At 38.2% G+C, this 15,240-nt stretch overlaps 1 protein-coding gene across 2 annotated transcripts in view; it reads right to left on the bottom strand.

Moving 5' to 3' along the window:
* Positions 1 to 233: 233 nt before the first annotated feature.
* The window catches only part of rock1 (Rho-associated, coiled-coil containing protein kinase 1), a 30,353-nt gene continuing 15,346 nt past the window's right edge, over positions 234 to 15,240 (bottom strand). The window contains exons 11-33 of one of the 2 annotated variants that reach the window (XM_030160007.1): positions 15,028 to 15,097; positions 14,845 to 14,933; positions 14,501 to 14,549; positions 14,184 to 14,319; positions 13,333 to 13,424; positions 12,936 to 13,182; positions 12,584 to 12,690; positions 12,241 to 12,391; positions 11,516 to 11,676; positions 11,209 to 11,393; positions 10,628 to 10,697; positions 10,437 to 10,540; positions 10,158 to 10,323; positions 9,961 to 10,054; positions 9,776 to 9,864; positions 9,490 to 9,681; positions 8,441 to 8,606; positions 6,731 to 6,801; positions 6,539 to 6,627; positions 6,017 to 6,095; positions 4,326 to 4,587; positions 3,023 to 3,230; positions 234 to 1,787 (exon numbers count right to left, since the gene is read on the bottom strand). In XM_030160007.1, coding sequence (XP_030015867.1) covers positions 1,784 to 1,787; positions 3,023 to 3,230; positions 4,326 to 4,587; positions 6,017 to 6,095; positions 6,539 to 6,627; positions 6,731 to 6,801; positions 8,441 to 8,606; positions 9,490 to 9,681; positions 9,776 to 9,864; positions 9,961 to 10,054; positions 10,158 to 10,323; positions 10,437 to 10,540; positions 10,628 to 10,697; positions 11,209 to 11,393; positions 11,516 to 11,676; positions 12,241 to 12,391; positions 12,584 to 12,690; positions 12,936 to 13,182; positions 13,333 to 13,424; positions 14,184 to 14,319; positions 14,501 to 14,549; positions 14,845 to 14,933; positions 15,028 to 15,097 — 2,881 coding nt within the window. In that variant the 3' untranslated portion in view covers positions 234 to 1,783. Of the gene's footprint in view, positions 1,788 to 2,054; positions 2,788 to 3,022; positions 3,231 to 4,325; positions 4,588 to 6,016; positions 6,096 to 6,538; positions 6,628 to 6,730; positions 6,802 to 8,440; positions 8,607 to 9,489; positions 9,682 to 9,775; positions 9,865 to 9,960; positions 10,055 to 10,157; positions 10,324 to 10,436; positions 10,541 to 10,627; positions 10,698 to 11,208; positions 11,394 to 11,515; positions 11,677 to 12,240; positions 12,392 to 12,583; positions 12,691 to 12,935; positions 13,183 to 13,332; positions 13,425 to 14,183; positions 14,320 to 14,500; positions 14,550 to 14,844; positions 14,934 to 15,027; positions 15,098 to 15,240 lie in introns of those variants that run through there. The other variant, XM_030160006.1, reaches the window with a different exon arrangement.

Raw genomic sequence — 15,240 nt, forward strand, 5'->3', positions numbered from 1 at the left:
TGGAGAGTAAACTGAGTATTGAATGACATATGCTTTTATATGAATGACAGACTTTTATACTCTACTATATACATCAAATCTTTAGAGAAATTGTCTTTTTTTTTATAATTGGTCTTCAGGTTCTTATCACACAGGATGACGCCATGGTTACCTTCTAGACATTGCTGAAATTGCCTGATAATAGAAATATGAGCCACATAAGTCATTTGTAACAGTAGTCAACACACACACAGTGAATGATACAGATATGTTTATTGACATATCCATCAGTGCGGACTCCAATGCAATTAACCATGCAAATTATCCAAGACAAGAGTAGATCATAGTTCCAGTGCTTTTTAACTGAACAAAAAAAGTTAAAAATAAAAAGATTGCGGAGGTATTCCATAATCCTTATGTCTTTCTTTATATACATTGTGGGGGGTTTGCATTAACGGGACATTACCATGTTAAGAAACAACTTGCAATTGTTAACAAGGACAACAGTTGACACAGGTAGACTTGCTTATATTATAGTACACCATCCCGAAATTTGTCGTATGATATGAACTGTGTGGGGAGTTTGCTTTGACACGCTAAATCTATTGCAATGTGTCCATAAAGAGGTAAATCTAATATATATATTTTATATACTCAAACCAGAGAACACAAGAACCACAAATGTGTGGTGATTTTTTTTTTATAAAATAAATGATGGAAGAGTTAAGATTTGTCTTGTTTTGGAGGAGAAAGAAAAACAGATATGGCAGTAAAATCAATATCCAAAGGTTAAGGCACTAGGTGGGCCAAATGCTACACCTGTTTAGTCTTCTACAAATAATTTACAATTCAAACAGTGCAGTTTTACATTTGTTAACTTAATGTTTTCCTTTTGAACCATTTATCTATGAATCAATGTAAGGCAATACATTACAAAAAAAATAAACAATACATGAAAAAATATTACAATGTACCAAATAAACAGAAAAAATCATTAAGTTTTAGAACTCCTGTTTGCCATTACAATGGAATCTTCCTTATGGCTTGGAGCAATAAAAATAATTATAATAATAAAAATAATGCATAGACTTAAATGATGATCTTGCATGCTCCTCACTCAATACTCAAAACAGCTAATACTCACGTCCCAAACCTGATAAGTGACTTGCAGAGTAATAAGAATGAAGGCAAAAAAGGCCAAAGACATTTAGATAAAGGCATCAGTCATTTGTGTACGCTGGAAACAGAAGCATGTTTGCATTTAGCTCGAGCATCTGTCAGGTGGGGGAAGGAATTACAAAATAGATATCATTTTTCTCACCCCTGAAACACAACCACTCGCTGCACATCTGTAACCGCTGTATGACAGTACCTTAAACTGAGTCCCAGCAAAACCCCCTTCTACCTTTCCATTTTCATCAGAACTGATAATATCATGTAAAAAAGAAAAACCCAGAATGTCTCCATCAAATGAGCTGTTCTATCACGCCCTTGTCTGTCTTTAGCTTTGAAACAAGTGTGCCATCTTCTGGTAGAAATGGATAGCTGCGAGGTTGTGGCGTTGGATGATAAGTTTGCTGTGGAAAAAGTGGAGTTGGGGGGTGTAGCATGCTGCTTCATGTCCACGATGCCTTGTGTTTGACAACTGTTGAAAATATTCCAGCGTTGGTCATTTTCAGATTTTTTTTTCTACTGAGTTCTCTATGGAATACAAGTTTCTCCATTTTTTTTTTTGAGGTTGATGAGGAAGGAGGGAGTAGAAGGGAAAGTACAGTCCAGAAAAAAAATCCAACGGTTCAGATGGTTAGCTGAAAGAAAAAACAGAGAAAGTTGTCCAGTAAAAGAAAGACAACACAGTTTTTATATTGGTTAGTAGCCCCAGTCTAGCGTCCACATTTAACTGGTTTACAGACACTTCACCATTAACACCTTCACATGTATAACAAATAATGTCCTTAACCCTAAAAGACCCAAACAGCTACTGGCAACCAAAATGGTCTACTGATCTAAAAGGCTGAATAACTTCTGAACCACTATACCTATCAATGTGTTGAAATAATTCAGGTAAAATACAGTTTGTCATTGTTTCAAGGTCATCAGATATGACCCATTTGGACGTTCAGAGGCTCTGTAGAAAACGTGAAAACACTGTCATCTTTAACACTAATTCACTAGTAAAACCCATGGAGTTTGACAAATGATAAAGGTTGCAGACACTTCTTTTTACATTCGTTATCAATATATTTGCTGGAAAAGTAACTTTTTCTTCAGTTTTTCTATGTCTGCTATAATACCCTCAACTTAAATCAGAGCTTTTATGAACATCTACATGATCAGCAAATTAAATATAGGAAAATACCTGATTTTCACTGAAAAAAAATACAACATACAGGAGGTTAATATTACAATAAATGGTAATATATCACTTAACAAAGGCTGAATGGAGAAACATTCTTCTGGGAACTGACACACAAGTAGCGCTGGGTCTTTTTGGGTTTATGTGATCCAAATTCCAAGTGGGGTTTGTTTGGTAAGTCTAGAAGTTAGTTACTGAGCCCAACAACACATTAGTGCCAATTAGAAAAACGAGAATCCCCAAGTGTCGACTGGAAAAGAGCCCAGGGGTCCACAAACCAACCAACCAACCAAGACGTGTCTCATGTTAGAAACACCCAGTAACACAATTAATAACAAATAGACAAGTTTGAAGCTGTAGAGAAAAGCTAAAAAAAATCAACACTCTGAAGGACTTCTTGTCAACAAGTGCTGGATGTTGTGTCTGCTGCTTGGAGGCTGGACTGCGCTCGGCTACAACACAGGAGACAAACAGCAGGTCATGTGACTGACTCGACCACATGTCAGCCCACCACGGGATAAAATAAGACTTCTGACTGCAACACACCCTCACTTACAACCTAAAACAATATGACAGAGCCTAGTTGTATGCAATGCAATTACGTCTGGGGAAAAAAAATGCATTTTCACTCAAAAATAAAAATAACAAGTGGCTTGAAGGCCATTAGTCCCCAAAGTGTCGAGTTACCTCAGCTTTCCTGTATTGCTTTTAGGGTTCTTGCGGAAAGACTGGTTCGGTCCAGAGCGAGTAGACATAGAACGAGGTGAGGCTCTTGAAAATGTCGTCGGTGGAGTTTTAGGAATCTTCTTTCCAAGGTGGCCGATCCATTTCTTCTGCTCGTCTTGGGTGAGGGCCAGCAGGAGCATGTCCCGGGCAGAGGTCACATCGTAGTTTACTGTGGAGTGTGGTGAACAAAATGTGAAAATCAAACAAGTGCACAGCGTCACAATCACAAATCTCAGACCCTTAACCCTTAGAAGTCCTTGGACACACCCTCATCTCCAAATCACATAACCGATTTAAGATGACATAGCAGCAGACGGAGGCTGAGTCCTTTTAACTGGTGTGGAAAATGCAGATTTCAAACTAATACAATCAATTGTGTTGAAAGGCCAAGTAAAAACAGAGTTATGATACACAATCGGACGTGTGGCATCTTTTGACACCTGATTTTTTTTAAATAAACGGTTATTTTTTTCTTACTTGTAAAAACGGTTCATTGAACAAGTATGTGGCGTCATATTGTGACACCACATTGTTTCGTAATTAGTTGGACATAGTTTTCCTAAAAAAAATGCCCAAGGCATTACCTGCATTTTCATGTAAATAGTTATATATAAATTAGTCATTTGCAATTTTTTTTTAATTTATATCTTGTTAAGTTTTCAATTTATATGTTCAATCTAAGTTATAAATATAACATGCACACTTTTATTACCCCTCGGCCAAATATAGTGTAAGATTCTGCTGAAAGTTTCTGCCCTATAATTTAGATTAGATTGTCTATGTGTAAAACTTATAACATACATATTTAGATCTGCAAGTACTCAGATATTATAACTGCACCAGGCCATTGGACCTTGAAAAAGTAGGTCAAGGTCACCTATTTTTAATAGGTTTCTGCTCCATACCAAGATGCATCCACAGTATAAATTTGGTGCAGATATCTCTATGCTTTCTTCAGATAATGTGATTATATCTTTGAATGGACAGACAGACGGACAGACAACAAAACGATTACAATATCCCTTGGCCGAGGGGTAAAAATGGTTTGTTCAACATGTTTTTGGTGACAAATTTTGGTGTTGATACAGCATGTCAAATGAAAAACAAAACAAAACTGTAAAGTCACACAGGTTTGGTTGCACTGAAAAAAATGACACCAAAGTAAAATGTTTTTTAATGAAAAATATGAAGGCACAATCCAAAATATTCAAAAATGGCTGAAATACACTCAGACTCATAACAGCTAATATGGTTCAAACCTCACCTTTGCAAGGAGCAATAACATCTTCCTTTTTGTCGAGGTGGTCTTTGTGGCACTTGACGTGGCAGCGGCGACACTCCAGGGCCGGCGGTGGCTTGAAGACGTGCCACAGAGGTTTGGCGCAGGCCTCGCAGTTGGAAGGGAAGTGATATAGCGTAGGGATGAACTCGTGGCCTTTGTGTGGAAGACAGTTGGTCTTGTCACCCTGAGGGACTGTCTCCATGTCCGCCTCCTTCCTGCACTCGCCCTCGTTGGCGTACAGAATCTGAGCATGGACAGAGCGGTTTTGGAGTTCAAATAAGCATTTCTGACACTGAGCAGGGCACTTCACAATGTGACAGGATCAGTGAAGGAGCCCTAGATTCACTACTGCAATCTAGAGAAATGGTTAATCAACTTGAATCGATTAAGAAAAAAATTCTATTACAATTTTCATGAATCATAGCTTCGTTTCCTTAATTTCACTGCCGCTAAACAGTGGTTCCACTGTTGTGTTTCACACGGACGCTTCTTGTGACGCACATGATGGCAGGATCAACACAAACAACATACAAGCTCAGAAGAGAAGAGGACGAAAAGGCAGAGGATGTCTATATCTTCACATTTCTTCACTGTAACCATCATTTACTCCTTTAAACTTTCACACAAACATTAAAAAATGTGGCTTTTTTCATTTAAGTTGTAAGTTAATTACATCTTAAATTGTTAATAAGTTGTATATAAATGTGTTGAAGACAACAGTCCACACATTTAAACACAATACAGCAAACATGTTTATGGAAACATAACTTAAGACCTACCATATCAAATTTAATACCCTTTAAAAACTTTTTTAAGGTATTAAATGCAGATTTGTAAATTCAAGACTTTTAAGACCCCATGGGAACCCTGTCAATGATACCCATGCCCACCCAGGGATTCATTTTGAGCCTTAACTTTCAATCTTTTTAAAAATTAAAAATTATTTTGGAAAAATGCTAAACATTTTGAGAAAGGCACATGTAAAGAATTTGTGTGTGGAATTTGAAAAGAATTTGGTGAATAATGTCCAAGAAATTGGCGGGACAAAAATCTCAGACAGACAGACGGAATTCCTGGTATATATATATATATACACCTGCCCTCTGGGGTGGGAGGGGGTATAACAACAAAATAATCCTACATTAGTGGCTAGAAATAAAACAGATTTCAAGAAAATGTATAACAACATACAATCATTTGATTTACATATTCAAAAAGAAGTGGGGGGAAGTGTAAATTTATTTAATCCCACCTGTTTTCCACACAACATTCAATTATTAACTCCCTATCAGTATAAAACTGTATGACAAATTAATTCCCTTGGAGTCTTTCACAAATTTTCCTTTTCAAAAGTACACATACATACATACCTGCACACCTATAAAGACAAATAATAAATAACTAAATTTTTGAAGGTAACAAAATGAATGAATATTGTTGTATCATATGGCCTACAATGTCAATATGGTCATTTATTTTTACAATGTACTATGACTTACTTTTTCTAAATAGTTTTAGTTACCAAAAATACTTTTCTCCCTGTGGTAGCTCTGCTGTATGTCAACACTACTCCCAGTGTAGTGTAGCTTCCCTGACACTGGACATGGAATTGGGTCAAGTCAAAGCTGGAAAAAAAAAAAATTCAAACCAAACGACAGGAAAGAGCCTCCTACCTGGAATATTCTTGGAATCTCCTCCGTCTCTGCTCGGTACACATCTCCTTGTGTGACTGGTCTTACATGGAATAGTTTGCTGTGGAAGATTACAAATCATGTAAACTCTATTTATGTGGATAAAGCCCCATGTCTGACTATTAAATTATCTGAGAATATTGGAATAGGCTGACTACAACAGGACTGAGGAGAAGGAAATGAAATGAAACATCGTTAGATAGATAGGTAAATATTTTAAAATGTTTGTAATTATTTAGAACATTTTAATTTATTAAAGATTATAATGTAAATTGTGTCTCTTGTCACATGTCTAAGGGCCCCCATTTATAAGCTGAGGACTGCTTCTGGGGTGTCCTATTACAAAATGTATCTTGTAAATTAATTGTCGATTTTGACTAATAATTTTGTAATAAATTTCACAAACTTGATAATAAAATTTAGCAAGATTTATATGGAAATAAGGCTCTTTCTGTAATGATATTTCAGTAGAGCTGGTAACAAAAAAAGAACAGGAACACTTACTCAATATCTAGTACCATAGAGGGATTTGACTGTTCTTTATCCTGCTCATCGTTGTAGAACAGAATCTTCTTACTGCTCACCACCACATACTGCGCATTGAGAAAAGAATAACAGGAAGGGTCATCAGCGCTTACGACACACGTCAAAGCAGTACATGCAAAGAGAGGAAGCACCACACTACAACAGCCTTACCTGCTTCTTCCATCCGTATCGTTTGATATTAGCACGATTAGGAATTGACAGCCAGCCTTCCAATCTGGATTCTGAAAAGCAGCCAAGACGTCAAAGTCATAAATCAATACCATGAATTAAACAAAACAGTGGAGAAAAAAAGGGCCATGCAAATCCAAACTCAACTGGGAGAAAAATGAAAAGTCAAGTGATAGAGGTTATAACTGTTTCAAAACACCAGGTGAACCCCCTAAGGGAGTTCTGCCAGCGTTAAGGTAACTGTATCGGAGTAGGTGACAAGAGATAGTGCTGCTTTAAACTCCCCATGCACCAAAAAAGTATTAAGAAACATGGGCAAGTTACTATCACAGCATGTTAACGGAGCATGTAAGATTTTAGGCTTGTCAGTTAATAATAATAGCAGCGACATTTGCTTTAAGAATTAGTATTTTTGTCTTAGCTTGATCACTCACTCCTTTCATAGAAACAAAGATGTGCATTTGCAGGTTACATAGAATAGTGTTAAAACGATCATTTCAAGTACATGCAGCTGCAACAACACAAGCTAAAGGGGAACAGTGAACCAAAGGGGAGCGAACTAAATGTGACACCGTGAAGGAGATAATCGTGTCCAAAACGAGCAGTATTTCTGGGTGAACATGCCACTACTCTACATGTGTCATGTGTCTGGAAACTAAAACCTTGAAGACTTAGGAGACACATTTTGAAAGGTGCTGAGAGCAATAATGTTAAGCCTAGCATGATAATAACCTCTGACCTAATGCAGTTACCAGTTTGGCTGATTATTGAATGTTTTGATAATTATGACTTCTGCATTTTGCTCCCCACTCTGTCAGGCTTCTTTCAAAAGTGTTGCTGAATTCCCCCAACAGAGATGGCTGTCTCACCTCTGGCAAAAGAATCACTTAAGAAAATCAGAGGCAAAAAAAAAAGGCACAAACACACACACACTGAACAGCTGCAGCACAGGCCAGGCAATATAGGGGCTCGTCCACTCAGTTACTCACAGAAGGAAAGGAATAGGAGTTACAAAGATAAGGAGAGCAAGGAGAACCGACTGGATATGAGGGAAATAGAGAGAGAATGATTTAACCACAGACACCAGCACTCAGAAACAGTGCTAAAACAAGGAGATAAAAGGTGGGTTAGTTCGTATTTGGAGAAAAAGTCATACAGATATTAATGTAAACATCTGGAATGACAACTTGAACCATACACTAAAGCGACCGCAGCTTTCTTCCCTGTAATGTATTAAACACAAAACCACAGGTACCTGTTGAGTAAAACTTAGGACTAAAGTAAAAAAAAAAAGCTTCTTTATCAACTACAAACAGGAGGAAAAAAACACTCAGCATAAAGAGTGTAAAAAATAGGAATTCCTGTTTTGTTTCTTGAGTGTCTCACACCATTAAGTTCAAGTGAGTTTCAAAGTGTGTTCAATTATCAAGGTTAGCTGAGCTGACTCAACACAAACACAACGTGCCCATCATGAGTGCAAGTTAAACAGTGTTCCCTCACTCTTTAATCATTTCCTATGTGGCTGGTTGTAGTGTTACTGACAGTGTTGTTGAAAAACCCAGTTCAAATATAACCTACTTTAAACAAGCAGGTCATGATCCATAACAATAAAATCTTAAATGACTACTTTTGTTACATGGTACCAAATAATACCTGCAGGGTGCGTGTGTGTAACCCCTGCAGAGAGCGTACCTGCGATGTTACTGTCTGTTTCATCTGTCTGCAAACTGGTGACACTAGAGTTCTCCATTCGCAGTTGCAGGTCATTTAGTTTCTCCCGGAGCTGCTCGATGTCACTCTCCTTGCTGTCCAACTGCATCTGGAGCTCATTCCGATATGTGCATTCTTCTGCCAGTTGCTGTTGGTAGGAAAAAGTTTGGAAATTTTGGGTTAAATCAATACAAAATGTATACATATTGAATACACTTTTAGTAATGACGTAGTAATTATTTAGTAATTTAATTACTGACAATGCTGCAATAAAAGAACTTGAAAATTTTTACAGCAAAACCTGGTGGACTGTTCTACAAAAATATTGTGGAGCTTGCCGAAAATAATTGGGAAGACTTTTTTTTTTTATATTTAACACTTGTCAGTGTACAAATGAATGGGATATAGTATTAAATGCTAGAGTGCAAGATAGGTGTAGGGCTATATATTTCTTAAAAATATATTATTCAAAAGCAATGAATTTTACTGCTTTAAGCAAGCTTTGTTGCCATTTCAGTAAAGATTTTTGAATCTGCAAGTGTTTGAATGCACCATGCATGCACTCGAACACACCATACACATGCATCGACAGAGAAGACGAGACAGAAACGGTCTGTAAATCCAAAAATATACTTGCTGAAGGAAAATGATTGGCAAACTGAACTGAGTTTGACACCATTAGTGCTCTACCTGGTGAAAGAAGCAGGTTGTGTTTGCTACTCCAAACAATAATAACTGACAGATGATGAATTGGCAGCATTTAGATCCCATGGGAAAATGATTTCTAAAATATGACCATCTCATAGGTTTTTGGACTAATTGCTACATAATAATAATAAACTGCATTTATAAAAACACTTTTCATTTAACAGAATCTCAAAGTGCTACAGAGAGATTCTAGGACGATGTATTCTGTCCTAGAAACCAGAATGCATCGTCTTCTCCCATTTTATTAATTTTTTAATTTTCTGCAGACCGGATGTGGCCCATGGACCACCAGATCATTGCAAGTGCTCTAGATATTTACTCACCGCCTGCATCTCGCTTAATTCCTTCTGATACTTAATGGCCATGTGGTTAAACTTCTCCTTCTCCTGGTTAAGCTCCAGCTGAAGTTTGCGGTTCTCTTTCTCCTTCTTCCGCAGATCGGCAGTACTGCCCTTCTTCTTCTGGTCCAGCTTCATGTCCTTGCGGTTCATGATCTCTGCCAGCTTGTTTACCGCCTGCAACATTAGTGTTGATTAATAATAGAACGGCATAAGCAAACTCTCTCCTCTATTAGTAGCACGGAAAGTGTTTTAATAACCTCTGACTTACCTGTGTCTTAAGTGTGCGCTCTGTGTTGAGAACCTTTTCATAAGTAGCTTTGATTGAATTTGTAATCTCTTCCTTCTGAGCTGCATATTCTGTGAAAAAGAACAGACTCTCCTTATAAAAAGGACATCGATAAAATACAGCGGAATAAAGATAGAGATAAAAACACACAAATAAGCAGACAGTACCTTCCTCTTGAGTATGCAGTTTCTCACTTAGCTCAGTCTTCTCTTTACTGAGGTTCTCCACATCTTTGGTCAGTGTTTTGTTAGATTCCTCAAGCTACAGAGATAAATGAAAAAAATTTTTGCTCAAATATAAGACATTAACTTTGGAGCCAAAAATATCAATGTCAGTGTTACCAACTTCAGAAAGCTGTATTTACCCGAGCAATTGTGGCCTCCTTTTCCCCGATCTCCTGCTTATGTCTAGTTGTTGCTTTCTTGTTCTCCTGGCTAAGCTCAAAGTACTGCTCCTCCTGTAGCGCCCGAGCGAGCTGCTCTGACTCAGCCTTGGTCACTGTCAGATCCAGCTGGGCAGACAAGGAGTCCCTGTGTGTACAATAAAAAGAATTTTGTTTTAAAAAAAAAAAATTCAACAAAAACTTTCATTTTTGAGTTCTTATATTAGTACAGATGGAGCTGTAGCGTGTCAGATCTCTTACCTTTCACTGCACAAGTCCTGCACCTTTTTGTGAGCCTCTTGTACCTGCCGGTTCCTTTCATCAATCTCTTCTTTTAGTTCTTTGACCTGAGTTTTGTAAAGCGTCTGAGGAAGAACAGATGTAATTTAGCGAGTGTTTTTCAACCTAACTAAAGCTGCATGAAGGACCTGAATCTTAAAATATATACTTACAGAAAAATACTGTTCGGCCTCAAGCTGGTCTTGAAGTTCCCTCATCTGTCCCTCGTTGCCCCTGTATTGTCTGGTAAAATGGCAAATTAAATTAAATATTTCAATTTCATGTCTTTGATTAATGGAAGTATCTAGCTATATATGAGTATATTTTTAAAACAATTATCAACAAAAGGAAACTGAGGCAAATGCAGTCAGCACTACAAAAAGTGGTACTCGCTGCAGAGTTAGCCACAAGATTAGCAACGGAGTGATGGAGCTGGACTTGGGGTTAAGCACTAATCCTGTGGTGTAAACACTGTCGCAGAACCGCTTTGGCAGTCACCTTCTAAGCCTCAATAATAGCACTCATTTGAAAATAACAGGCAATTGTAGAGCAATTTATGCCTTGACTTTCAAAGAGTATTACTGACCAGGGCAATAGAAAAAAAAAATGAGCCTCTGGGCTGGAGCTACTGCCGCTTAGCTTCTAGTAAAATTAACTGTCACAATGACATTTTTCCTTGTGAATGCAATGTTTTTCTTGTAATATTTACAATTGCAATTCATTTTAAATATTGCAGCATAGTTGGATCACTCACTTGGTGAGCTGAGCCAGTTGAAACTCCAGCGAGCGTTTCCCCTCTAGTGCTGAGTTGATCTCCTGTTTGAGCTGCTTCTCTGTACACCTTAGACGGTCAACATCCTGTGTGCGGCTCTTCAAGTCACTCTGGGCCTGAATGCGCTTGCTTGACTCCTGTTCTACCTGTATCCTCAGATTCTTCACCTGGACAATGACGGTAAATGAGAAACGAGATGTAAAAGGCATGAAACGCATGCTTTAACAAAGGCACCTCTACAAGACATACAGTAGTACAGTTTCAGGATTTTAAATGTCACTTTGCACACCTCGTCTTCCAGCCTTTCCTTTTGCTTCATCAGCTGCTCCATCTTCTGCACAGACTGTTTGAGGTCGAACTCCAGCATAGAACACTGCTTCTCAACCTCCACCACTCGGCCCTCTGCTCGCATCCTCGCCCCGTTCTCCTCTGACATCTTCTGCTGAACAGCTTGTGGAGAAAAGTGACAGAGGAGTTAGAGTTTTATTTTTTCTTTGCAAATGATGATAATATTAAGCAAACTGAACATCACGCATGTCAGTGTATTCACAATGTAACAAATCAAACATGTCTCTTCGTTTTATTTGTTATTCAGTGCATGGTCCTGACTGTCTTTCTAATGTAAAAAACTGTGACATGGATGTGTGAGGCCATATATTCAAGGAGACAATAAATTTGAACTTTGTACAGATACATGGTGAAATATATGAAATCACCTGGACAGATCTATTGCAAAATCTGCTTCGAGTCCATCTGTAAATGTATTTAAATGAGGCACTGTCTCAACATGCCAAATGTATTACACTCCTTAAATTCCTCCTACCCAGACAACCCCGAGGGGGGTTAGGAAAAGGGTAAGGGGTGAGGAAAATATTTAAATAGAAATTTAGAGAGGCATTAAAAATAGAGAAAGGAACAAGGCAAAACATGAATCTATGAAGAAAAAGAACTGAGGTAAAATAGCAGTGTGAAAAAGAGCAGTTCTGGGCATGCTGTGACATTGGACTGGCATACCATTCATGGCGGCTGATTTGGCTTCTTCAATAGACTCATATTTGTCTGTGAGTTGTGCCCGCGTCACCCTGTGTTCAGTCTGTTCCTGCTCCAGACGCTGCTGCAACGTCTTCAGCTTGTAGTTCAGATCAATCTCCAGATTATTTTTTTCCTATCGACAGGGAAGTAAGGCGCAAACAAATAACATGAAGCAAACTGTCCATATCATTATAGTAGACTTATAGTGTACTTCCTTAAAATAGACAATAAGAATTTCTTAAAATAAAACAGCAACTGTTAAAAATGAAAATAAATTTTAATGAAAATATTTTCTATTCTTATATTTGTACATAAGACTGTATACCTTCTCAAGATTATTGCTCCTCTCCTGGGACTGTTTACGTTCTGATTCCACTTTAGAGAGACTGAGCTTCAAGTTTTTGTTGTCCTCTTGTAGCCCAGCCATCCTCGCTGAGAAATACAAAGAAAGTCATGATCATGTTATTCAATGTTAAATATCTCATAGGTTTCATTGTAAAACCTCAGCAGCAATTGGACATGATGCACAAGTTCAGATGTCCTTCGCAGTGACAGATGTTTTTTTGTTTTGTTTTTTTAAGTAAAGTTCTTGTCCATAATAGAGGACAAAAATGCATTGCTAGGGATATGTTACAAATCTGACTTTAGTACTGGTTTGTGTATGAATGAGCTGTTACCTTGCAGCTCTCTGATCTCCTCAGAGCCCTGGCTGTAGTTCCTCCTCTCCGAGTCCAGCGTGCTCTGTAGGAGCAGTAGCTCCTTATCTAGCTGGGCCTTCTCTCCATCTGCTGCACGGCTCCTCTCCTGTAGCTCACGGTTCAAAGTCTCCAACTGGCTCATGGACTTGGCCATCTCGGTGTGACTCTTCCTCAGTCTGGCTGCAGTGTCAGACTCCGCACGCAGCAGGTCATTGGCCTCTTCCAGCTGTCCATCAAAACAGAGGCAGGAAATAAGCCTCAGTACACAGGTAGCACATATTTGTGAGGTGGCAGATGCAGAACAAGTATTTTGTTGTGAACTGTTCTTGTTAGTAACAGATTTGAGTGTTTCCATGAGACTGTTACCGCTGCATACCTGATTTTGTAGCTGGACAATCTTATCATTTGAAGCTTGAGAGTTTTGGCTGATCTTCCTCATATCTTCAAGTTGCTCTTTCAAAGTTGACACTAAAAGAAATAATCAGCCATCAAATGGATTAGACAGGGCCTTCATAATTGTTACCAAATCCATAAACCTCTGAATCTCCTATGCTGTATTACACATTTCTACCATGAATGCAGATACGCATGTATATGGGGTTCCTACAGGTTTCTACAAGTTAAATTTAAGACTACTTAGAACAGAACTTAATACCCATTTCACAGCCTATTTCACAGCCATACTGGCAAAAATTGTCCTAGTATTTAGGAAAAGGTATTTATTTACTCCCCCACCGGTCCGAGTCATTTCTCATCAGGGTTGTAAAGTTAGCAATAACTGGTTCCTAATTTTAATTTAAATTGTCGGGTTGGAAAGGGTGAACTGAGTAGACTAACATTACTTTCTCTGCAGCTTGGACAATTAACAGACACATTTAAATGCAACACAGTGAACAAGTTTATGGCAATATAAATTAAGACCTACCATATCAAATTTAATAGCTTTTAAAAGACTTTTTTAAGGTATTAAATGCAGATTTGTAAATTCAAGACTGTCAAGACTTTTTAAGAGCCCATGGGAACCCTGTGTATTAGTAAGGGGAAGAAACAGTTTCATTTGCAGAGTCCTACAGCTAACTAGAAAGTAAGTCACACCAGGCTATCAGGTGATCCATTAGGGATATGCACATCTTGGCTAGATCAAATGGGACTGAGAAGGCGGGGGCATCACCGTGTAACAAAACTACATTCAAATACTGACTACGTCGTTCCCTCACTCCAATTTACCCTCATTCTCCAGATTGCGTCTTTTTTCAGCCTCCTGGTCGGCCTTTCTTTGGTACTCTGTGAATCTATGCTGCATCATGATCTTGTCTTTCTCCAGCAGAGACATGCTGGCCTCTGCATTCTTCCTGAGGTTTGCCTATAACAAGTAACAACACAGAGGTTATTCATGCATCAGTACATAATTAATTTAACTGTACTTTTTAAGGGGAATTATTGGTAACACACTTTTAGTGAGTCTAGACAGGGTGTGTTTGTTTTTTATGCATCTAATAAATAAAAATGTGTCACTGGTTTGATCAATATGAGCACAGTTGAACCTCTTCATCCAGTTCTTTCATGATCTTGTCAATCTTCGTGCTTGATGTCCTAAGGGGAGATTTGGAAAGAAAATTACTCAATATCTTTTCTTACATGACACTGATATAATCCCCTTAGACAGATACCTGCAGTTTCTACCAGTAATGGCACCGTTTCAGACCTTGACAACAAAACAAGGGGGGGTGTTAACCTATAAATTAGAATATTCTCACACTAATATTTTTTAGCGTTCTTGGCTGTTCTGCGAAAATGACAAAGGGAAGTGTGGAGGAGTATAGGAACATCAAGGCTGCAAAAGGCCTCGAGCCAGAATCAAACCAAAGAGAAAAGGCCTGTTTCATACCTGCATCTCTGCTCCAACTCATCCTTTAGCTGCATCTCACTGTGAAGCTGCTCCTCCAGCTGGTATATCCTCTTTTGCAAGTTCTCAAGCTGAAAAAAAAAGGGTTTTCATTAAATACTTTAAATCCTACCAAAAAAGATAAATGCGCTGAATGAATATAAAGTGAAATTTTAATCTACTCACATGGCTCTTGTCTTCCTTTGTGCTGCTACGTTTGTCAGTGGTCTTTGTGCAGGTGGAGCTGCGCAACAGGCTGTTAAGAGACCCCTCACTTTATTATGGACATCTAACAATAACTATAAGCGCTTCTCAAAGACGAAACTGAAAATGAATGGTTTTTCAAGTAGACACAAGAACAAACATGCATAGTCCTAAAATACAGTGGTGCATAATGCC

The sequence above is a fragment of the Sphaeramia orbicularis genome, chromosome 17 (genome assembly GCF_902148855.1).
Source record: "Sphaeramia orbicularis chromosome 17, fSphaOr1.1, whole genome shotgun sequence".
Lineage (NCBI taxonomy): Eukaryota > Metazoa > Chordata > Actinopteri > Kurtiformes > Apogonidae > Sphaeramia > Sphaeramia orbicularis.